Below are 25524 nucleotides of genomic sequence, written 5' to 3' on the forward strand. Positions count from 1 at the left end.
GCGTACATTATCTGTCTGTTAAGTAATTTGCAAAAATTAATCAAATCATATTAGAGATTTTGTTTTGGAACAATGTTTTTTTAAAAATACAGTGGTACCTCAGGTTACATAAGCTTCAGGTTACATACGCTTCAGGTTACAGACTCCACTAACCCAGAAATAGTACCTTGGGTTAAGAACTTTGGATCAGGATGAGAATAGAAATAGTGCTCCGGCGGTGCAGCGGGAGGCCCCATTAGCTAAAGTGGTGCTTCAGGTTAAGAACAGTTTCAGGTTAAGAACGAACCTCCGGAACAAATTAAGTACTTAACCAGAGGTACCACTGTACTCTGTAACACTCCCACTCAGTTTTAAATTTTTGTTTTGTTTTGTTTTGTTTCTGATTGCCTCTGTCATCTTTGCTAGTTCTAAGTATTCACATAATTTAATTTGCCATTCTTCCTTCCTTGGAATTTTCTCTCCCTTCCAGTTTTTGGCAATCAACTTTCTTGCTGCTGTTGTTGCGTTCAGGAAAACCCTCCTCTTGTCATTCGGAATATCATCTGTCAGAATGCCCAGAAGGAAGGCTTCCAGTTTTTTCATAAATGTTTGTTTAAACATTTTTTTGGTTCCTCATAGACAATATCCCAAAAGTTCTTAATTTTTTTCACAGCCCCAATACGTATGGTATCCATTTTCTTGCACCTCCAGTATATGTTTGAATTTGTTTTGTACATTTTGGCCAATTTGCTTGGGGTCATGTACCATCTATAAAACATTTCCATAACGTTTTCCTTTAGTGTATAACAAGCAGTAAACGTTAGATCTTTATTCCATAATTTTTCCCAAGCAGCCACCTGAATGGAGTAACCAAAGTATACTGACCATTTAATCATCACATCCTTCACTTTTTTTTTCTTCTTTTTTCTTCCCAATCTAGCAGCAGTCTGTACATTTTAGGTAGTATTTTCTTTTTATTCTGTAATATATCTTTTTCAATACCTCTGTTGCAAACCCATTTTTTCGATCAAATTTGAAAATATCAATTAGTTGATGGTACTGCAACCAATCTGTGAGGTGATGTCTGATTTCTTCAAATTTTCTCAATTTGAGTTGGTTTTGTTCCTCCTCTATAATTTCTTTATAGGTTGCCCAATCCCCCCCCCCCCCCAGGTTTTTCCTCTTTACTGAGATGGCCTCTAGAGGAGATAACCACCAGGGTGTTTTTGGTTCCAATAGATTTTTGTACCTGTCCCACACCATGTAAAGTGATTTCTGTATTATATGATTTAGAAAACCCCTGTGTGCTTTTACTTTTTCATAGCCTAAATAGGCGTGCCACCCAAATCTATTGTCCCATCCCTCCAAATCCAATAAGTCAGTATTCTGCAAGATCATCCACTCTTTTGTTCCAGCAAAGACAGGACGCTTCATAGTAAAGCTTCAGATCTTGTAATGCAAAAACCCCTCTATTCTTAATATCAATTAGTAATTTATGTTTAATCCTGGTTTTTCCCCCCTTTCCAAATGAATTTTGATAGCTCCCTCTGCCATTCCCTGAAGCATCCCGTCATCGTCCCCCCACAATTGGAATCATCTGGAATAGAAACAACATCTTCTATCAATAAACTATCATGCCTCCCTTACAAAAGCTGTCCAGCAAGGAATGAGAGATAAAATCTCTCCAGGAACCCCAAGATTAGTGATTTATCACTCCTTCTGATATTTAAATCTAAAACCAAATATAGGAAATGGCCTCCTTGGAGTTCTAAGCATTGATGATTAACTCAGATTGTCTATTTCCCAAGTGACAATGGGCTCTTAAATCCCTTAAGTGACCTCTGGATAGGGAATGGGAAAAGGGTACAATAGAGTGATTCTTCCTTAACATTGCTGGATATGACCTCTTCCTACCAGGCATTCACGTTTGGACAATGAAGCTCCCTCTTCCAACTCTACAAGGAAAAACTAAATGTCAAAGAAGTTGTTTAAAATGGACTCGGAGGCTGGGGGGGTGGGAAGAGAGAGGGGATTTGCCCTGGTGATTTTACCACCGCTTTACTATTAGAAGCTGGAGTTGCTACTAGTTGCGGCCCCAGAATACCAGCAGAATTTAGCGATCAGTTGCTGCTGGAAGAATTGACAACCAGCTTGCTTCACTTTACCATTCGATGTTTTGAAGACAGCGCAGAAGGTAGAGCGGGGGATGTCAACATGGTGCCACCCAGATGTAATTGTGCTACAAGCTCCCATCATCTGTGACCATTGGTCACGCTGGAGACTAACAATACGAAGAGAGTGTGGACCAGTGGTGTACTCTATAAAAAAGCAGCAGCAGCAACAACAAATTGTTGTGTTCCATGCCTCTAGCCGTTTCATTGATTCTTAGGAGCTCATATGTGCCTCTTCCTTGCAGTATCTTATTTCCCAGGTTACAAAAAGAGCAGTGCTGCATCTTAATACAGTACCTCCAGAATCACAAGAGCTAAAAGGCTGAAATTCCTACAGTGTTTGACAGGTGGTATTACCCTGGTGGAAGCAGGAAGCAGGAATCAAGAAAGCAAAAAACGAAACAATACAGGAAATGAGGAGAGAGGCTCCTCTTCCTCTTCCTCCTGTTCTTCTCAGACTGTTTGACTCAGACTCCCTCAATTTACTTTCTTAGACCGCCTTAACAACAAACAGAGTGTCAACTGAGTTAATGTATGAGATCTTTGTGGATGCAAGTACACCTGTGTACAAGAGTGGATTGGAAGGGACAAATACTTAACATGATGGGACCCAGCTACAAGTGCCTTGATCCTAACAGGATGTGGAGCAAGCACTTAATAAGGAAATAATAATAATACATTGGTCTTCCATTCAAACAAACCCCCAAAGGAAAATTCAGATGACCATGTTTAAAAAATGGTGAGGAGTGTTGTAAACAAAAATTGCCCTTTTCCCTTATGGGGTATCCAAGAGCCCATATAGAGTCCTTACATAGGTTCCCTATTGGTAGGAGAAAATAACAGAGGCCAACCAGAGAATATTGAGAAGCAAAGCAGCTAGTAAGCTTGATCTTTATTGATCTGTTGCAACAGGGTGCTCCCCTCACACGCAGGAAAGGAGGAGGACCCAGAAAAATAGTGTGCAAGGCCTTATAAAGACTTTTGAAATTGCCACCTGTAGATCAAGACCACCCCCAAAAACATCATGCATACATCACAGAAGGGGTGTAACCTAAGACCACCCCTTAGATACATCATACCTACATCACAGAAATTTAAATGTTGTTTTTCTCTTGCCCTTGTTTATCTCCTGTCTGGCAGGTTACTTGATTGGATTTCCTGGGTAGCCTGGCCAGTCTTTTGTAATGATAAATACTTAGTTCCTGGGACAGGTCACAGGCTCACACCCTATTCATATCTTAAATGTGTCCTTAAGACTGGATTTGTGAAGGAAAAGATAATGGGGAGGCTTTTCCAGTTTGACCTTGCAGAGAAAACATTTGCTTAGTTTAGGAATCAAAATGGTTCCAGGTTGGCCTTCCTGTGCTGATCTATGTATGTCCTTGGTTGGTACACTTATGAACATTACCATATATCTTAGACCATAAAATTCCTATTACAGGAGCCTGTGAAGATGAATTGTCAACCAGGTATGGTGAACTGATGGCCCTTTTCTCACCCCTGGGCTGCTCTTCCACCTTCCATGATGACATCATCTGTTTCTGATTCAAATATTCTCCAGCCCCTTCCTCACATTCTGCAGGGTTACCGTAGAGGCAGCAATGAACAATTTGTACCATCGCCATTCCGTCATCCACTTCTTACCGGACGCTGGATCCATGAGAAGTGCAAGCACTGCTCTCCATTGGTTGGTTTTATGTTCATGCTATTTCAGCGCTCCTATCGGCATGGCAGGTTGGGAATTGTTCAATGAACTTGCCAAAACTTCAGTTACTCTTCAGTTCCCCTAACAGACATCTTTGTTTTCCTGGCACCTTTAATTCAGGCCAACTGCCCATGACTCCACACTGCCTTTTGCATCATAACATTCTCTGGTCAGTTAGAATCTTGGTGGTTACTGTGGTGACAGCAGTAAGGTGTGGTGAAAAAGCAAATGGAGCTGAAAGCAAAGAGAGAATACGAGGTACTAGAGGGAACAAGAACAAATTTGAAGAATGGCCTCTGAAGCCTATCCCAGGTCCTCTCCGACACTACCTAAGTTGGTGCCCCCTTCTGATCCCTCCTCCCTGCTGAGGCCAGGACCCCATTTTGTGCAAAGGCTGGCACCTCTCTCGCTGCCTAAGCAACCATCTTCTTCTTTGTCTCAGAGACTTCCAGCCCATGTGGGACATCCATTGCCAAAGCCATCAGGCTCACATCGACATGAAGTATGGAAAAAGATCAAACTGGAAGAACGTCCTTTGAAGCCAATCCCCAGGACCAATCTGGTCAGCTTCAACAGAGACAGCAATAAACAATTTTATGCCATCGCCATTCCGTTGCCCACTTCTTACCGGACGCTGGATCCATGAGAAGTGCAAGCACTGCTCTCCATTGGTTGGTTTTATGTTCGTGCTATTTCAGCGCTCCTATCGGCATGGCAGGTAGGAAATGGTGCCATCTAAATGTTCAGACGCTCTGCTTTATTGTCCCATGAAGCAGACAGAGAAGCCATCTGAGAAGTTAAGGCAGGGGTCTGCAACCTTTAAGACAAAAAGAGCCACTTGGACGCGTTTCCGAAGAAAAAAAAACTGGGAGCCGCAAAACTCGTCATTATAAAAATAACTTTTTTGTCACTTTTTTATTATTTCTTTGTTTGACCCCTCAGAATTACTCCTCCTCATAGAAATAAACGTTAAATTAACAAGTTACCTTTTTGTGTGTGTGTGTTCTTCACTCCCCTTCAAAACAGTGACCAGCGTACATGCCCCCTTTCAATGCAGTGACCAGCGTACATGCCCCTTACAATGTAGCAGGCGGGTGGGAAGGTGACGTCGGGACGGTGCGTGACTAACACACGCACCGCCCCCATGCGACGTCACAGCCAGTACAGCGCCCGCCACAGTGGGGAGTGTCGGGGCGCACAATGCGCCTCCTCCCCTCGCTAGTATCCGCCCCGGAGCCGCGGCAAAGGTGTAAAAGAGCCACATGCGGCTCTGGAGCCGCGGGTTGCAGACCCCTGAGTTAAGGGATTATAGCAGGGGAATGGTACAGATCTTTCAACAACTTAGAGAAGGCAACATACATGGAAGCAAGAGAATAGGGAGAAAGGGGGATTCCTTTCAAAAGTTGCCAGCCACAGTCCACTCCAGGTAGTCAGAGTCCCAGCACCACACATGGGGTTTAGATAAGCAATGATTAAGTCCTATTCAGTGTTCTTCAGTGGGACTTAGTCTTGAATATAACTTTCATAAGATGTGCCGATCAAGTCTGAGGCGCCTTCAACATCACAGAATTGTTTCAGTACCACGGTCAATCTACATTGCACTTTGTAGAATAAGGTACATTGCACTTTGTCCAAAGCAACTTACTAGCCAAGAGTTTCCAGGGAGCAACAACACAAAACATTCACTTTGGGAGGAAAAGCAGTAGATCAATAAGTACATATCCATAAATTATCCACATTGATCCAGAGCCGAAAGCAAGTTGGTTTGATTCTGCTCTCATCTGAGAACCGGAAACAGCAATTGTTCTTTGAGAGTAGTGGTGTCCTTAGATGAATGATGTGCTTTGTTGCTCTTGTAACCCCTATCTCACCAAATTATATAAACAGGTGACTTTAAAAGGTGTAAGATTTAGCTGGTGCCCGTCACTTCACTAGGTATCCAGATTAACCCGGTCACACTGCGGGGATGCCTACAATGGGAGGAGAGTGTAATTGGGCTTCTTATGACTCAAATTGGCCATAACTTCATTTACTCTTCAGTTCCGCTAACAGACATCTTTGTTTTCCTGGCACCTTCAGTTCAGGCCAACTGCCCATGACTCTGCTCTGCCTTTTGCATCATAACATTCTCTGGCCAGTTAGAATCTCCCTGGTTACTGTGGTGACAGCAGTAAACAGGTTCATATGATCCCACTTCCATGGGTTCGCCCTAAGGGATGCTGACTAGAATTGGCACTGAGCATGGGTGAATTTGAGGAACACTGGGGAAAAATTCACCCTCATGTTTACCCGGGGGGGACGGGGGGGACATAGCAAAGCATCATGAAAGACAGAATGTGTTATGGGAACATCAGCAGGGTGGCGCTATTTCTCCATGGAAGAAAGAGGGAGGGAGATAGGATGGGGAAAAGATTCCTCCCCAATGGGATCATAAGCAATTAAAATTATCCAGGGGTTGGAGTAACTCCCTTATGTGGACAGCTTGGGGCCTTTTAGTTCAGAAGGAAGGATGTTCTCTGTCACTCCTGTTGGTTGTATTAATTTTAGAACCATTTGCTATCAAAGTATGCAGTGCCCTCTCTTGTCCAGGAATGGTTACAAACATTTTTGTTTTATAAATATTTATTTTCCATTTCCACGTTTTATAAATATGTTAACAAAAAACCGAAAATCTTTACAGATCTCATGTACCTTCCGCTCAACTTCCCTCCCTTCCTTTGTCAGTTACTTATTTTATATTTTTTTATTACTGCATGTCCAATTCAAATATATTCACTATTTCCCCCTTATTTTCCTCCTATTTCCCCTTTTATTGTCTCTTACTGCATGTGTTTATATCGGTCCCAGTAATGTTTTGATTTGTTTACAATGTATCTTCAAATAGTCAATAAATTTTCCCCATTCTGTTTTAAAAAGTCTCTCTTCTTGATTTCTTATTTCTCTGGTTAGTTTTGCTGTTTCTACATATTCCACATTGCCAATCTTCTTCTTTCAGAACTGTTTCCTTCTTCCATCTTTGGGCATAAATCATTTAAGCAGCAATGGTAGCATACATAAACATTTTTCTCCCTCCACTCTACCAATTATAGTTGAAATAACCCCCCCCCCCAAGGTACAGGAGTGGTTATAAACAGAAATGAACAAAAATCAGACCTCTTTGCAGATGGTATAATTTTATGCACCTCTGACCCTATCAGAGCAGGCAAAATATTATGCACAGAACTGGAACAGTTCCTCCAGGGTCTCAGGATTACAAGTTACTTTTAAGAAAGCAGAGGTAACATTTTTTCATACATCACCACATATATAGCAGACTTTTACAGCAATGTTTAAGATTCCAAAAGCTAGGAAAAGTTTTAGATATCTGGGGGTACAAACTACCCAAAATTTGAACAAGTTGGGTCAGTTTAATTATAGTCAGCATGGAAAGGTAGAAATATCATCATCATCAATCTTTATTACGGTCCAGAGACCCAACAAATCATTACAAAGCAATACACAATTCATACAGCCTACCTTCAGGTGGTTGCAAGAACAAATGATCCCTATATTCTGAACAAAATGCTTGTTTAACCTGGAGGTAGAAATATGGTTATAATACAATGGAATAAATTAAGACTTTCCATTATGGACAAACTAGCTGCATCTAAAATAATGATTGCACCTCCTTCTTCTTTTTGTTCCAGACTTCACCCAAAGCAAATGGGAAGGGAAATGGAGAAGAAACTGAGGTGTTCCAGAGTCCGAGGAATTAATGAAGACCCCCCTTCTGATCGCCCCTCCTTGCTGAGGCCAGCACCCCACTTTGTGCAAAGGCTGACACCTCTCTTGCTGCCTAGGAAACAATCTTCTTCTTCCCAAAGACTGCCAACCCATGTGGAACACCCATTGCCAAAATCATTGCCAAAGCCATCAGGCTCACATCTACATGAAGGATAGCCATCCAGCTCTCAGCTTTCCTCACCAGACGTTGGAGACCACTGGACACCATTATTAGGACAGTGCCCAACAGACCTCACTGGCCAGCTGTGCCACGTCAAAGCTCCAGGTTCCTAAGCAACATCCAATCATCTGCAACTAGAGCTCAGCCCTTGCAAGTACAACCACCAACCTCTCCACCATGGAGAGGGGATACTTATATTCCCTGGAGGACACTTCCAGACGACCTCGAGGAATCCTTGCCAATAACTGAAGAACAACAGCCCATCCGAGAGGCAATGAGAAGGAAAGCTCAGAGAGAGAGGGAGGAGGCATCACACTGGACTTCCGTAGGTGAAATATTTTGTGGAGCGTGAGAAGGAAATGAACATTTCAACTTGCTATGGGTTACTGAGGGGTCTAGGGCAAGGACTACTGGGGAGTCCTTGCCCGCTCACTATTGGCATGGGCTGCTGCTCCTGCTGTCCGGGTCACATAGCATGCCAAGCGAGGAGTTGAAAATGGTGTTGGCAGCAGTAGCTTTGTTGAAGCCTCCAATTTTATAGCCGAGGTTGTTGTAACGCTGCTTGCAAGTCTTGCTTTTATTGTTTTATTATCTTTATTATCTTTTAATAGTCTCATAGCCTTTTAACAGTTTTATAGTTGAACAGTTTGTGTTTATTAAAGATTTTCTTAGTTTAAAAAGTATGTGCATTGTTTCTTTTTTCAGGTTGTGATTTCTACAGATCAATTACATTTGATGTAAGATATTAGTGTTATATGCTGCATAGGATTGGGAAGAAAAAGAGGGGGGAGGGGTTGGGTGGTAAAGCTTACATTCTTATATTTAGTAGTAGTAGTAGTAGTAGTAGTAGTAGTAGTAATTTCCTGCCCATCTGGTGGGGTTTCCCCAGCCACTCTGGGTGGCTTACAGCATAAAATCATATTGAAACATCATACTGAACCGCCGGAAGGCCCTCAGAGCTGGACTTCAGTGTCCGGGCAGAACAATGAGGGTAGAGACACTCCTTCAGGTACACTGGGCCAAGGCCATTTAGGGCTTTGAAGGTCAGCACCAACACTTTGAATTGTGCTCGGAAGCATACTGGGAGCCAGTGAAGATCCTTTAGGACCAGTGTTATATGGTCCCAGCAGCCACTCTCAGTCATAGCTGTCAACGTTTCCCTTTTTTTAAGGGAAATTCCCTTATTCCGAATAGGATTCCTCACAAGGGAAAAGTTGACAGCCGTGCTCCCAGTCACCAGTATAGCTTCAACTTGCTGTTTAAAGACATTTTGGCCTTAATCACCCCACTCAGTTTCTTCCTTCTTCGAGGGTGCCAGACATGGCTGATCCGATCCACTTCCTCCATGTCCTGCAAAGAAAGAACTCTCATCCCATCTCCAACCCTATTGTTACCCCAATAAACTCATCATGTGACTAAGGATCCTCTTCCTTGAGTTCACCTTTCCATCCCACACAAATGGTCCCAAACTCCAAGAAATGCCAACCCAGTGACCCTGAGAACTGTAGACCAGGGGTTGGCAACCTGTGGCCCACGGGTCATAAGCGGCCCACGGGGGTCGTTTAAATGGCCCACAAGCTGCCCCCAAACTGAGCTGCCCGCTCGGCGAGTCCCCGCGCGCTGCGCTAAACCGGCACAGCATGGAGCGGGGACTTGCTTCTGTGGCACTGGAAACTGCGTCTGTGCAGAGAGCCCCAGAGCAATCTCCGTGGGAGTGAACCAGCCCAGGCAAGGCTGCTGCTATAGACCCATTAGCTTGTTACCAATAATGGGAGAGGCTGCTGCTATAGACCCATTAGCTTGTTACCAATAGTGGGAGAAAAGTATGCCCACTGCCTCTGCAATACACTGACTGCCTTTCTAAATGTGAATAGCATCCTTACTGAGGCACGAGCTGCATTTAGAGAGAACTACTCAACTTCTGACCACTGTTTAGTTCTATTCCACCTTGCCAAGATATATTCAAAACCTCTACAAGGCAAACTAAATGTAGCTTTTATGGAACTAAAATCAGTCTTTGATTTCATCTCCAGAGCCAAGTTACAGGGAAAGTTGGACCAGGTTCTGGTTGTCAAAATACTTTTCTGCCTCATCAAGGCCCTTGTTAGTCAGATGCGGTGCCCAGGGACAGCTTTTGAGTGAAATATCAACGTCTTGAGGAGTCAGACAGGGCTGTATCCCTGCACCCTCCTTCTTTAGCATATTTTTAAAGGACCTTGATGGTGCCCTAATGAACCCACTTGGCCACCTGCCCAGACTTGGGGTCAGGAGGACTCCATTGTATGCTAACGACACAGCTATTCTCTCATGTTCTAGACCAGGTCTATATTACCAATTTGAGGAGGTTCATGTCTTATGGCGTACAGAATGATCTAAAAATTAACTTTGGGGTATCTAAAATCTTGGTTTTTAAGAAGACATTTCTGCAGTGCAAATAGTCACAAGATGGGCATGCCCTCAGTTAGATTAGAAGCTTCCAATACCTGGGGCTGACATTCCATCACGCAATGACATGGACCCACCCATAGAACTGCAGTCCTCCAGAAAGCACAGGTTGTCAGTCAGCTACTGTGCTACTTCTTTACTAAAGGAGGTCAATATATTCCACCTGCCATCAAAGCATTTGGTGCCAAAACAGCTGCCCAATGCGTATTTACGGTATGAAAAAGTTAAGGTACACAAGAATCCTGAACCATGTAATAAGGAAGTCCCTATATGTGGTATGGGATAAATATAAAAATCTGTTAGAACAAAAAACGCCATGGTGGTTATCGTCACTAGAAGCAATTACCATGAAAAAATTGAATATGAAAAAAGACTGGGCAACATATAAAGAATTGCTTAGAGAGGAGAAAAATCAGCTAAAATTGAAAAAAATATATGATGACATACAAGAGACCTATTAACAGATTGGTTACAATATCACCAGCTGAACAATGTTTTTAAAATGGATAAAAGAAAGGGTTTCACTACTGAATTATCGAGTTTTGAGAGGGAATTGTTACAAAAAAAGGTGAAACTTCTATCGAAAATATATAAATTGTTGTTGGTGTGGTTTGTTAAAGATGAAGAAGTCAAATTTGTAATGATTCAATGGGCAAGAGATTTTGCATATAATACTGTAAACAGTTGACAGCATGGGGAAAATTATGGAAAGAAGACTTAAAATTTACAGCGTGTTACATGCTGAAAGAAAATTATATGAAGATGATGTACCGTTGGTATTTAACACGCAGTAAGTTAGCAAAAATGTATAGAACTAACTCAAATGTATGCTGGAAATGTAAGGGAAAAGAGGACACTTTTTATCATATGGGGTGGAATTGTAAATAAAGAATTATGGGAAATGATACCATCGCTGCTGCCCCCCCTGGACACGTGCCGCTAACACACCCACCCACCGCGCCGGGCTCCACACCCCCGGGACGCGTGCCAGCCATGATATACAATGAACTAAAAAAAATGTTTAAAATAATGTTTGTTAAAAGACCAGAAGCCTTTTCGTTAGGAATTTTAGGTGCAGACATACCGAAGGATTTGAGAAGACTATTCATGTACGCGACAACAGCTGCAAGGATGCTCCTTGCCCAGCGATGGAAAGCGAAGAAGACGCCAACAAAAGCCGACTGGCAGATGAAACTACTAGAGTATGCAGAGATGGCGAGGCTGACAGGGAAGATGAGAAATCATGAGGATCAAAACTTCAATAGGGAATGGGATAAATACAGATTGTACTTAAAAGATCACTGGTGGAAGAATGGGGGCGGGGGAGAGCACACTGCCCCCGGCACCATCAGGGAGGGGGGGAACCATCGCGGCTGCCCCCCCTGGACACGTGCCGCACCCCCCACCGCGCCGGGCTCCACGCCCCCCAGGACGCGCACCAGCCATGCCCCAGCCTGCTCTCTGCCCCCAGGGCTGGAGCATGCAGCTTGGCCACTAGTACTCACTTGAGCTCTTTGGCAGGTATTCAATAACTCTTGCAATGTTACAAAGACTTTGGTTACTTTGGAGGACTATACAGTGGTACCTCGGGTTAAGAACTTAATTCGTTCTGACATACCTGGACTTGTTTCAATTAATGTCTGCAGGAGACTTTGTGGATATTTAAGTTACAATTGGAAAAATCTTAATTATTCGTAATGGAAACAGTTTATAAGAAGTAAATAAGGAGGCCAGATACAGGATAAAGGAAGTCTTTTATTTGGCTGTTTGTATTGTTTTATGTTATGCTCATTGTATGTTAAAAGGTAAAGGTAAAGGGACCCCTGACCATTAGGTCCAGTCGTGACAGACCCTGGGGTTGTGGTGCTCATCTCGCTTTATTGGCCGAGGGAGCCGGCGTACAGCTTCCGGGTCATGTGGCCAGCATGACTAAGCCGCTTCTGGCGAACCAGAGCAGCGCACGGAAACGCCGTTTACCTTCCCGCCAGAGAGGTACCTATTTATCTACTTGCACTTTGACATGCTTTCGAACTGCTAGGTTGGCAGGAGCAGGGACCGAGCAACGGGAGCTCACCCCATCGCGGGGATTTGAACTGCCGACCTTCTGATCGGCAAGCCCTAGGCTCAGTGGTTTAACCCACTGCGCCACCCGCGTCCCTCATTGTATGTTATGTTCATATTTAATGAGGGTGGATTTGTGTATTGGGGGAGTGAGGGCTTTATGTTATGTTGTAAATATAATTCCAATAAAAAAATTTTTTAAAAAGAACTTAGTTCGTTCTGGAGGTCCGTTCTTAACGTGAAAATGTTCTTAACCTGAGGTACCACTTCAGCTAATGGGGCCTCCCGCTGCCGCACGATTTCTGTTCTCATCCTGAAACAAAGTTCTTAACCCGAGGTACTATTTCTGGGTTAGTGGAGTCTGTAACCTGAAGCGTCTGTAACCTGAAGCGTCTGTAACCTGAGGTACCACTGTAATGCGGATGAATTATAATATGCAGTTGACGTAGATATATGAAGGACCCACAGAGGAGAGGAGAGGAGTCCAAAGGTTCGGAAGAATCTTGTTAGATTTTAAAAGTTGATGGTCCAAGCACAACACCCAAAAACCTACTCAACTGGGCTGTCCCCATCTCTTCTTGAACACTTGGGCTTCAACATAGCCTTCAGATCACTAGAGCAAAGGCTGTGGGATATTGCCTATGGTGATCTGCAGGCCTGTTCATGCTCATCCTGCTCACCAAGCGCTGGGAGTTTACAGTCTGTCGGGACATTTGACATAGCTGAATAGCTAAAAAACTCGGGAGCGTGAGAAAGGTGGATAGAGTCCTCTGCCTGGCCTGTGCAGAGCCTCCACAGTTGCCAGGCTCTGCCAGGGATGCAGCAGTGAGGCCAGGCAGAGAGACCCCAGGCGACAGGCAGGAAGGGAAGGATGGGGAGCCAGGGATGGGGCACACCAGAACACGTATCACTATGGCAGGGGTCCCAGCAGAAATTGGTGGCTGCCTGTGAGTGCCTGGTTGTGCTCTCTCATAATTTTGTTTATATATATACGGTGTGTGTGTGTGTGTGTATATACATACATATATATATATATATATATATATTTCTGTTTTACAATTTACAAAAGTACTCATTTTTTATATCCTTAAGATACCATTGACTTCCCTTCTTCTCTTTCCATGATTCATTTTACAATACACAAATCCTTGCATATTTTACAGAAACTATACCATTCATTATTCCATTATTACATCCATCAAAACCTATTTACACTGTTGAATTTATCTGAATGCTGCCAACGTTTTCAGCTGTATACAGTCATTTTCCATATATTGAATAAACATTTCCCCATCTTCTCTAAACATATGTTCTTCTTGTTCCCTTATTCTATATGTTAAGTCTGCAAGCTGCGCATATTCTGTCAACTTAAGTGGCCATTCTTCTTTGGTTGGGACCTCACCCGTTTTCCATTTCAGGGCTAACAAAACTCAGGCCGCAGTAGTGGCATTCATAAATAACCTTTTTTGACACCTGGGAATTTCAGTCTGAATTATCCCTGACAGAAAGGACTCTGGTTTTGGGGGGGGAAGTACTTTTAAACATCTTTTTCAGTTCATTATGGATCATTTCCCAATACTCTTTTACCCTTTTATAAATCCACCATATATGGAAGAACGTTTCCTCCACCTCTTTGCATCCCCAGGACTTATCTGATTCAGTCTTATACATCTTAGCAAGCCTACTCAGAGTTAAATACCATCTGTAAATCATTGCCCCCTCAGAATTTTGCATCTGGGGCCATGGCCGCCCTGGCCCCTCCACAGTATGCCACTGATCTCTGGTATATAACTTTTATGAAATTAAAAAACAACAACAGGGAAATGCAAATACAAAAGAAAGAGGAACCTTAATATGAGGGCAATGTAGCGAGCTGTCCTCTTCAAATTGCAGTCTTCATCAGCTTTCAGTGTGGGGAAGGGAGGGCGAGGATAAATGCATTGATAATGAATTGGTGCAGCTCCCCTCAACCTGGTGGCCCCTGCGGGCTCTGAACTGCAACTCCCCTCAGCCCCTGCCTTCTTCTTCTTCTTCTTCTTCTTCTTCTTCTTCTTCTTCTTCGGCGATCACTCATAGCCAAGTAAGATTGTCTTCCATAAACATGGTTCTAATAATGAGTCCATAAGTGACTGTGGAGGCCAATTCTGGATCCACGCGTCCTTCCACAGTGGGGACATTGGTTTTCGGGCGGGAGTTGATCACGGTGTGGATTTGCCAAGTGTGCCTTCCTCTTAGGACATTTCTCCTTTGTGTCCTGAGTTCGAGCGTCTTCCAAGCCCATGACACCTTTGGTAAAGGCTGTTCTCCAACTGGAGCGCTTGCAGGCAAGTGTTTCCCAATTGTTGGTGTTTATACTACATTTTTTTAAGATTTGCCTTGAGAGAGTCTTTAAACCTCCTTTGTTGACCACCAGCATTACGCTTTCCATTTTTAAGTTCGGAATATTGGTTTGGAAGACGATCATCAGGCATCCGCACAACATGACCAGTCCAACGAAGTTGATGTTGAAGAAGCATTGCTTCAACACTGGTGATCTTTGCTTCTTCCAGTACACTGGTATGCTGACCACGGTGGCAAGTGCTGATAGGGAAAGCTGAATTAGGAAGAGGAATTTTGATTGTCCTGATTTCGAGAGGTGTGGGGTCTGTTCCAGGGTTCAGGGGGCTTTTAAGGTTTAGGGGGGCTTTCAATATAACCTGTGTTTTAAGAAATAGGGGGTCACTCTGTACTGCCCACCCCTAGGGCTCAAGGGACTCACCATGATCCCACAAGTCCTTCTTGTCAGTCAGAGAAAATAATCAGAAGTTGCAACCAGCCAGGCAAGAAGCAAAGCGACTATTATTTTGTTGCAACAAGGTTTTCACTCCCAAAGGCTAGAGGAAGAAGCAGCCCCAAATAAAGAGCATAATGGGATTGTTTTTGCAAAACTGTTACAGCAATCCCACCCCATGAAAAAGAGTGACAACAATAACCTGTCATGGCATGTCACAGGAAGAGGAGGCGTTGAAGATAAATTGTAGTGCCCGTCATGTCACTTGTCCATCAAAATGTCCTGTGAATTACAGGTTTCTGTCTTTCACCTTGGGGTGAACATTAATATTTTCCACTGACATTACAATCGGTCTCACATCTCGTTCTAGTCACCTTGTTCCTTGCCCAAACTTATGAGGAACGGTTGAGGGAATTGTGTATGTTTAGCCTGGAAAAAAGCAGACTGAGAGGAGATATGCTAGCCATCTTCAAATAATCTAAAAGGCTGCCACGTGGAAGACGAAGCTTGTTTTCTCCTGCTCTGGAGGCTAGAACCCAAACCAATGACTTCAAGTTACAGGAAAGCAGATTCCGACTAAACTTCAGGAAGAACTTTCTGATGATAAGAGCTGTTTGACAGTGAAGCAAACTATCTCAGAAGGTGGTGGACTCTCCTTCCTTGGAGGTTTTGAAGCAGAGGTTGGATGTCCATCTGTCATGGATGCTTGAGTTGAGATCCCTGCACTTGCAATTGAATCCCTCTCTCACCATTTGAGAGCTAGCAGAGAACATCAACAGTTAATTATCAACCCATCTCAGTGCTCAGATAGCTCTTCTTAGCTTCCATATAGCCCAATGGAATTTCCCAGTTACCGTAAACCTTTGGCAACATATATACAAGCATTTTCCATTTCAATCTCCATTAAACCATTATACTTAACATGATGGGACACAGCTGCAGGTGCGTTGACCTTAACAGGATGTGGAGCTAGCATTTAATAAGGAAAAAAAAGAATACATTGGTCTTCCATTCAAAAATACCACCCCCAAGGAAAATTTAGATGGCCATGTTAAAAAATTTGAAGGGAGCCTGTGAATTGTCAACAAGGTAGTGTGAACGGATCACCCTTTTCTCACCTCTGGGCTGCTCTTCCACCTTCCATGATGACATCATCTGTTTCTGATTCAAATATTCTCCTAGCCCCTTCCTCACATTCTGCAGGGTTACCATAGAGACACTAATGAACAGCTTTGTACCATCACCATTCCGTTGCCCACTTCTTACCGGACACTGGATCCATGAGAAGTGCAAGCACTGCTCTCCATTGGTTGGTTTTATGTTCGTGCTATTTGAGCGCTCCTATCGGCATGGCAGGTAGGAAATGGTTCCATTTAATGTTCAGATGTTCTGCTTCATTGTCCCATGAAGCAGACAGAGAAGCCATCTGAGAAGTTAAGGGATTATAGCAGGGAAATGGTGTAGATCTTTCAACAACTTAGAGAAGGCAACATACGTGGAAGTGTAAGCAAGAGAATAGGGAGAAAGGGGGATTCCTTTCAAAAGTTACCAGGCACAGTCCACTCCAGGTAGTCAGAGTCCCAGTACCACCCATGGTGTTTAGATAAGCCACGACTAAGTCCTATTCAGTGTTCTTCAATGGGACTTAGTCTTCAATACAACTTTCACGAGATGTGCCAATCAAGACTGAGGCACCTTCAAAATCACAGAATTATTTCGGAACCACTGTCAACCTACATTGCACTTTGTAGAATAAGGTCCACTGCACTTTGTCCAAAGCAGCTCACAAGCCAAGAGTTTCCAGGGAGCAACAACACAGAACATTGGGAGAAAAAGCAGTAGATCAATAAGTGTTGTTGTTGTTGTTTAGTCATTTAGTCGTGTCCGACTCTTCGTGACCCCATGGACTAGAGCACGCCAGGCACTTCTGTCTTCCGCTGCCTCCTGCAGTTTGGTCAGATTCATGCTGGTAGCTTCGAGAACACTATCCGACCATCTCATCCTCTGTCGTCCCCTTCTGCTTGTGCCCTCCATCTTTCCCAACATCAGGGTCTTTTCCAGGGAATCTTCTCTTCTCATGAGGTGGCCAAAGTATTGGAGCCTCAGCTTCACGATCTGTCCTTCCAGTGAGCGCTCAGGGCTGATTTCCTTAAGAATGGAGAGGTTTGTTCTTCTTGCAGTCCATGGGACTCTCAAGAGTCTCCTCCAGCACCATAATTCAAAAGCATCAATTCTTCGGCGATCAGCCTTCTTTATGGTCCAGCTCTCACTTCCATACATCACTACTGGGAAGACCATAGCTTTTACTATACGGACCTTTGTTGGTAAGGTGATGTCTCTACTTTTTAAGGTGCTGTCTAGGTTTGGCATTGCTTTTCTCCCAAGAAGCAGGCGTCTTTTAATTTTGTGGGTGCTGTCACCATCTGTAGTGATCATGGAGCCCAAGAAAGTAAAATCTCTCACTGCCTCCATTTCTTCCCCTTCTATTTGCCAGGAGGTGATGGGACCAGTGGCCATGATCTTTGTTTTTTTGATGTTGAGCTTCAGACCATATTTTGCGCTCTCCTCTTTCACCCTCAATAAAAGGTTCTTTAATTCCTCCTCACTTTCTGCCATCAAGGTTGTGTCATCTGCATATCTGAGGTTGTTGATATTTCTTCTGGCAATCTTAATTCCGGCTAGGGATTCATCCAGCCCAGCCTTTTGCATGATGAATTCTGCATATAAGTTAAATAAGCAGGGAGACAATATACAGCCTTGCCGTACTCCTTTCCCAATTTTGAACCAATCAGTTGTTCCATATCCAGTTCTAACTGTAGCTTCTTGTCCCACGTAGAGATTTCTCAGGAGACAGATGAGGTGATCAGGCACTCCCATTTCTTTAAGAACTTGCCATAGTTTGCTGTGGTCAACACAGTCAAAGGCTTTTGCATAGTCAATGAAGCAGAAGTAGATGTCTTTCTGGAAATCTCTAGCTTTCTCCATAATCTAGCGCATGTTTGCAATTTGGTCTCTGGTTCCTCTGCCTCTTCTAAATCCAGCTTGCACTTCTGGGAGTTCTCGGTCCACATACTGCTTGAGCCTTCCTTGTAGAATTTTAAGCATAACCTTGCTAGCGTGTTAAATGAATTCAATTGTGCGGTAGTTGGAGCATTCTTTGGCACTGCCCTTCTTTGGGATTGGGATGTAAAATGATCTTCTCCAATCCTCTGGCCATTGCTGAGTTTTCCAAACTTGCTGGCATATTGAGTGTAGCACCTTAACAGCATCATCTTTTAAAATTTTAAATAGTTCAGCTGGAATAGCATCACTTCCACTGGCCTTGTTATTTGCAGTGCTTTCTAAGGCACATTTGACTTCACTCTCCAGGATGTCTGGCTCAAGGTCAGCGACCACACTACCTCAGGTGTACGAGCCACCCATATCTTTCTGGTATAATTCCTCTGTGTATTCTTGCCACCTCTTCTTGATGCCTTCTGCTTCTGTTTGGTCCTTACCACTTTTGTCCTTTATTATGGTAATCTTTGTACAAAATTTTCCTTTCATTTCTCTGATTTTCTTGAACAGATCTCTGGTTCTTCCCATTCTGTTGTTTTCCTCTATTTCTTTGCATTGCTCGTTTAAGAAGGCCTTCTTGTCTCTCCTTGCTATTTTTTGGAAATCTGCATTCAATTTCCTGTATCTTTCACTATCTCCCTCACATTTTGCTTGCCTTCTCTCCCCCCCCCCCCGCTATATGTAAGGCCTCGTTGGACAGCCACTTTGCTTTCTTGCATTTCCTTTTCATTAGGATGGTTTTCGTTGCTGCCTCCTGTATAATGTTGCGAGCCTCCATCCATAGTTCTTCAGGCACTCTGTCCACCAAATCTAAATCCTTAAACCTGTTCCTCACTTCCACTGTGTATTCATAAGGGATTTGATTTAGATTGTATCTTACCGGCCCAGTGGTTTTTCCTACTTTCTTCAGTTTAAGCTTGAATTTTGCTATAAGAAGCTGATGATCTGAGCCACAGTCAGCTCCAGGTCTTGTTTTTGCTGACTATATAGAGCTTCTCCATCTTTGGCTGCAGAGAATATAATCAATCTGATTTCGATGCTGCCCATCTGGTGATGTCCATGTGTAGAGTCGTCTCTTGTGTTGTTGGAAAAGCGTGTTTGTGATGACCAGCTTATTCTCTTGACAGAACTCTATTAGCCTTTGCCCTGCTTTGTTTTGATCTCCAAGGCCAAACTTGCCAGTTGTTCCTTTTATCTCTTGATTCCCTACTTTAGCATTCCAATCCCCTATAATGAGAAGAACATCCTTCTTTGGTGTCACTTCTATAAAGTGTTGTAAGTCTTCATAGAATTGGTCAATTTCAGTTTCTTCAGCACCAGTAGGTGCATAAATTTGGATTACTGTGATGTTAAAAGGTCTGCCTTGGATTCATATCGAGATCATTCTATCATTTTTGAGATTGCATCCCAGTACACCTTTCACCACTCTTTTGTTGACTATGAGGGCCACTCCATTTCTTTTACGGGTTTTTATAGATCAATAAGTACATATCCATAAATTATCCACTGATCCAGAGCCAAATGAAGTTTGGTTTGATTCTGCTCTCATCTGAGAGCCAGAAACAGCAATTGTTCTTTGAGAGGAGTGGTGTCCTTAGATGAATGATGCTCTTTGTTGCTGTTGTGACCCCTATCTCGCCAAGTTATATAAACAGGTGGCTTTAAAAGGTGTAAGATTTACGGTAGCTGGTGCCCGTCACTTCACTAGGTATCTAGATTAACCCGGTCATACTGGGGGGATGCCTACAATGGGTGGAGAGTGTGGTAGGGCTTGTTATGCCTCAAACTGGCCATAACTTCAGTTACTCTTCAGTTCCGCTAACAGACATCTTTGTTTTCCTGGCACCTTCAGTTCAGGCCAACTGCCCATGACTCTGCACTGCCTTTTGCATCATAACATTCTCTGGCCAGTTAGAATCTTGCTGGTTACTGTGGTGACAGCAGTAAACAGGTTCATATGATCCCAGATCTATAGGTCCACCCTAAGGGATGCTGACTAGAATTGACACTGAGCATGGGTGAGGAACACTGGGGAAAAATTCACCCTCATGTTTACCCGGGGGAGGGGGGGACATAGCAGAGCATCATGAAAGACAGAATGTGTTATGGCAACATCAGCAGGGTGGCGCTATTTCTCCATGGAAGAGAGAGGGAGGGAGATAGGATGGGGAAAAGATTCCTCCCCAATGGGATCATAAGCAACCAGATACTAGGGGATAATAGAATAGCAGGAAGACCTCAAGGCAGCAAAAGAAGGCCATTCATCAGCATTTTACACAACCCTTTTCAAAGATCCAGTAGTTTAGAACCTCCAGCAACAGAAGTTGGGGAAAAGTCAAACAAGGTGGGCATTGCTGAGAACAGCATACATTCATGAGGGGTTAAGGCCCAAAGGAAGGAGGGATGGAGAGCAGCACTGAAGAGTAGAAAGGGAACTGAAGAAAAGGGTCTCTAAAATACCTAACAATTAGAAGTGGTAAAGAGGCTGACCTAACAATAAGAAAACCACTTTGCTAAGGAAGGGCTCATTCTTGCGAAGGCTGATCAAAAACTGCAGGGATCTTTACACTCCTGCTCACTTTGTTTGCATTGCAGATCAGGCTCCGAACACCAGGCGGACCGAAGGGGGCAACAGCCAGCCTCAGAGCACCACAGTGACTACCAGCTCCACGGTGGGAGAATGTCAACACAGCATCTCCCACTCATCAGCACCATGTGAGAACAGCGGTTGGCTGCAGGCTCAAGGATCAGCTCTGCCCTTCCAACCAAACCAAGGCAGCACCACCACCCAGGGATACCTTCATGGTGAAATACCTCTCTTACAGGGTGTACCGAATGATCAGCAGCAGCTGTTCACCCCAGTAGCTCTCCGTCCTTCTTTCCATGGGTGGGGCACAACTGGACATCTCTCAGTGCCCTTGTATGCACCACTGCAAACACAGCACAGGGACTTTGCAACAGCCAGACCTATGAATCAATTATATAGACAACCTCACCTCCAGCTGGTTCAGGTGCAGCCTCCTGGTCTTGGACCCATTCGCCCAACCACCTTCCAGGATGGGGTGGGCCTCTACCACCATGGAACATTAGCTCCCATCCCACTGGAGCAGAGGAACCCGATCGTCCGGATTGGTAGCGCTGTCCCTATGCCACCAGCTGCGAACAATGAAATGCTCCTGGTCCTCCAGCAGGTGGAACCTCAGTCCACCCTGGAACCTGCCCCAGCCACTGGGTACTTTCCAGCCTCACAAGGTTTGTGCTCATCTTTGTAAAGGAATCATTTGCTTTCTAATGGGTGTCTGGGACCCTCTAACCCATCAGGCAATTAACCTAGCCTCAGTAGGTAACATTTCCTAGTACCATTTCCACATGGCCCTGCAATGTGGGTGGTAAAGGGACCCCTGACCATTAGGTCCAGTCGCGGATTGCTGGGGTTGCTGCACTCATCTTGCTTTATTGGCTGAGGGAGCTGGCATACAGCTTCCGGGTCATGTGGCCAGCATGACTAAGCTACTTCTGGCAAACCAGAGCAGCGCACGGAAATGCCGTTTACCTTCCCACCGGAGTGGTACCTATTTATCTACTTGCACTTTGACGTGCTTTCGAACTGCTAGGTAGGGAAGAGCTGGGACTGAGCAATGGGAGCTCACCCCGTCGTGGGGATTCGAACCACCAACCTTCTGATCGGCAAGCCCTAGGTTCTGTGGTTTAACCAACGGCACCACCTGCATCCGCAATGTGGGTGAGCGTTGGGCATATTCTTATGGAACAGAGTAAGTTCCAATATCCAAAAGCTGTTATCCTAATCTACGGTGCAACCACATTTGGAATATTGTACAGTGCACAATTCTGGCAAGATTATGATAGCAAGGGACAACCTCTCATCGCAGCAGAGAGACAAGTTTGTTTAGAATAACAATCCAATTTCATAGCTGAAGTTATTCATGGCTACTGGCCACAACAGCCATATTCTACCTTCCCTATTCTCAGCTGCTGAGAATCACAAGTGGGGAAAACACTGTCGTACGCAGGTCCTCCTTGTAGCATCTGAGAACAGGATGTTGGACGCGATGGGCCTTTAGCCAGGGCTCTTCTCATAGGCTTATGTTCTTAATCCAAAACAGCATGTCATGTGAGCATACCACACACCATATACTACCACCCATAATCCTCTGGGACAATGTTGGATTCAGGCTACCTTATACTATTCAGTTTCCCCGCTGTCACCTCATCACTGAACACTGAAATTTGAGGTATATAAAAATGGACCCCAGTTTATATCACTGATAACACACTGAGCCCAGTAGTGCAACTAGGCCACTTTAGCCCCTGAACCCACCTTCAGGCAGCCAGCCTGCCCACCTTTAGACAGTTTTGTGCATTATCTAGTTGGAAAGTCTATGGCTGCTGAGCCTCCCTAGGACAGAGAACAAGGCCTTCAACTTACCTTCCTCTGGACAGAAGAAAGAGTAACTGAATTAATTAATTAATGGTCTTCCTTGGCTGTAGAATCACTGATCCCTCCTGATTAATTTCTTTCAGTGGTACAAGTCCCACATGGACTTCAGGGGACAGGAGCAGTCAGTGCCCAAGTGGCAGATGTCCTAGGTGCATCTATAGCACAAGAAAAACTGGAAGGAACCCAACTCAACAGTGCTGCTCTGAATGGTAAGTGTGGGAACATACAGTGACTGAGACCATGTGCTTTCCAAGTGTGCCTTCCGGGCCAGATGTCATGGCCTAATCTAGCACTTCTGATAGGTCAGCTAAGAATCTACACATGATAAACATGGAGCCAGATCCATCTGCCACTTTTTAACTTTATTTAATATGGAGATGCTCTAACAGCTAATCATGGGAGTCTTGGACTTCCTCGAGTTTGTCTCAGCCAACCGGAGTAGATTCTTTGTCTTCAAACAGTCACTGCTATGCTTTTCATTTGTTTTCTTTCAGTGGTGGAACATCCGCCGCCACCTCCCCAACCAGCCGATGAAGAAAGTCTCCTCCGAGACGAGTTCCAGCTGCCAGAGGACCTCCTCTCCAAGTATCCCGAGATAGAGACCCTGATTGCTTCACTGGAGCCGCTTATTCCAGAAGGCCTCTTTCCACCTCTTGCTTCCAGTGAGACAACCAAAGGCAGTGAAGGAATGCTGGCGGAGGCCTGCCTTCCAGAGGAAGCCCTGGGGAGCCACCAGTCATTAGCACCAGTGCCCACAAGGTCTTTCAGAGTAGAGGCAAAGTCAATCCCGGATGCCCCTGAGCCATGCAAAGAGGTGCCAAAAGCCCAGCACCCACATTCCTTTGTGAATGATCCAAACATCAAGGGCACAGAGGTGAGCATAGTCAGAAAGGGCTCAGCAACACAGGGACAGGCATCACTTCCTCCAACAGATGAGCAGGATACAAAACTGAATAAGCCCTCATGTAATCCACTGATCCAGCGCCCAGTTTACATCTTAAAAGATATCGGGTTTCCATTTCCACCAGATCCTCTGAGACCCAAATCCTTGAAGAAAACCCAGAAGTCAAAATGTGACTCCACCCAAAGCAAAGGCAAACGCGAGGGGAACGGGAAAATTGAAGGCAAACCCATCAGCATGACAGGGAGAAGAAAGTGGGGTGTTGCTGAGTCCCAGACGTTAATCAAGCTCCCCAGAATCACTCTGGAACCTATCCCAGAGGGCTCTAGAAAATGCCAGCCCACCCATGAAAAGTCCATGAAGCCAAAGGCATTACCAGAGATTAAGGGGAAAAGGAAAGGCATTTCGACAAAGGCAGACGCTTCACCCAAGTTTCCCAAGTATATTCTGAGCATAGAGGGAACAAGCATAACGGGCTCTAAGGAAAGTCATCCTAGTCAGGAGAAAAAATGTAAGGAGAAGAGAAAGCTTCCGTTTCAAGAGGAGGGAAGTTTAAAATATGAAGAGGACAATCTGGAAAGAGGAAATTCCAAACACTGCCAGACAGGGTTGGAGAAAAATGAGATGGGACCTGAAACCAAAGATAAGGCCACAGTGAAAGGGAGCACACCAGGCATTAAAGGGAAAAAGATCAAATTGGAAGAGCGCCCCTTGGTGCCAATCCCAAGGACCAATCTGGCTTGGCACATGATGGAGTCTGTGCAAGTCTTCCATCCCCTTGGGAAGAAGAAGAGTACATCCATGGCGGCCAGAAATCTCCCTCCACTAACTGCCACCAGCAGTAGCTCTGGGAACTCACAGGCTCCACAGGAGGTACCTCTCCTGAAGTCCCTGCATAAGCCAGTGCCCACAACCCAGCCCCCCTCCCTGCCAAGGCCGGCACCCCACTTGGCACGGAGGCTGGCACCCTTCTCCGTGCCTAGGCAGCAATCTTCTTCTTCTTCTTCCCAGAGATTGCCCACCCATTGTGAACATCCATTGCCAAAGCCATGGCCAAAGCCACCAGCTACATATGAAGGATGGCCACCCACCTCACAGCTTTCCCACACCAGCTGGTTAAGACCACATCCCACCAATGCTGGGAGGCTGCCCACCCGACCTCACCCACCAGCTGTGCCACGTCAAAGCTCCAGGTTCCTAAGCAACATCCGACCATCTGTAACTAGAGCTCAGCCCTTGCAACCACCAGCCTCTCCACCGTACCGAGGGGATACTTTTATTCCCTGGAGGACACCTCCAGACGACCTCGAGGAATCCTTGCCGATAACCGAAGAACAACGGCCCATCCGAGAGGCAATGAAAAGGCAAGCTCAGAGAGAGCGGGAGGAGGCATCACACTGGACTTCCATAGGGAGGGTGAAATATTTTGTGGAGCGGGAGAAAGAAATGAACATTTCAAATCGCTATGGGTATCCATGGCGTCACTGAGGGGTCTAGAGGTTCCCTCCATTGAATAAGGCAAGTCAGAGGCTAATGATGAAAGTAGTGCTTACTTTTTGCCCCAACATAAGTTTTTTAGGAATAAGAGTAAGGTTTTTTCTTGAGCAACCTCATTGCTTCCACAGTGTGAGTTTACTATAGTTTGTATTACTCTAATTTAATTAGATTAGATTAAGTTACTCTATTTAAACATAAAAAATGTTTACAGTGCAACTTGCCAGTTGCTTTAACTTGAAAAATTTAATTATATTTTGTTTATCTAGCAATGAATTTATATGTGAAAATAAAAATAGAAATATATAAAGAATAAGGCAATATTGTACATCAAGTTTAAAAGGTGCTCATCTAGCAGCTGGGTCATTTATAATGAACAGACATATATAAAGAATAAGCTACATAGCTATCAAATCAGGAAAGGGAAGAAATTGGGATGAATATGAAGGTATCAGGGGTGTTCATCAATGTTAGTCTGCTCTACATACTAAATTATGGCTGTTCTCATTTTTTAAAAAGCATTCATCCTGAGTAGCAAA

General features: G+C 44.4%; 1 protein-coding gene and 1 long non-coding RNA gene across 5 annotated transcripts; one reads left to right on the plus strand and one right to left on the minus strand.

Annotated features, from left to right (window-relative positions):
• Positions 1-3010: 3010 nt before the first annotated feature.
• On the minus strand, positions 3011-16399 carry LOC308467033. Of its 2 annotated transcripts, none has more exons than XR_013981106.1 (2): positions 16341-16399; positions 3011-4089 (listed from the first exon to the last, which is right to left on the minus strand). It is a non-coding gene; the product is annotated as an uncharacterized lncRNA (long non-coding RNA). The 2 variants fall into 2 exon arrangements; XR_013981107.1 differs by lacking the exon at positions 16341-16399 and adding an exon at positions 5501-7422.
• Positions 16357-25223, plus strand: LOC308466865 (uncharacterized protein). Of its 3 annotated transcripts, none has more exons than XM_080988084.1 (4): positions 16358-16430; positions 20727-21383; positions 22674-22799; positions 23085-25222. In XM_080988084.1, exons 1-4 carry the CDS (start codon positions 16424-16426, stop codon positions 24977-24979), a joined length of 2685 nt encoding a protein of 894 aa, XP_080844210.1. In that variant the 5' UTR covers positions 16358-16423; the 3' UTR covers positions 24980-25222. The 3 variants fall into 3 exon arrangements, with proteins under 3 accessions (XP_080844212.1, XP_080844210.1, XP_080844211.1); XM_080988085.1 differs by lacking the exon at positions 16358-16430 and adding an exon at positions 18871-20149; XM_080988086.1 differs by lacking the exon at positions 22674-22799 and having other exon boundaries at positions 16357-16430; positions 23085-25223.
• Positions 25224-25524: the final 301 nt, after the last annotated feature.

The sequence above is a fragment of the Podarcis pityusensis genome (assembly GCF_964106645.2).
Source record: "Podarcis pityusensis genome assembly, chromosome: 17".
NCBI lineage: Eukaryota > Metazoa > Chordata > Lepidosauria > Squamata > Lacertidae > Podarcis > Podarcis pityusensis.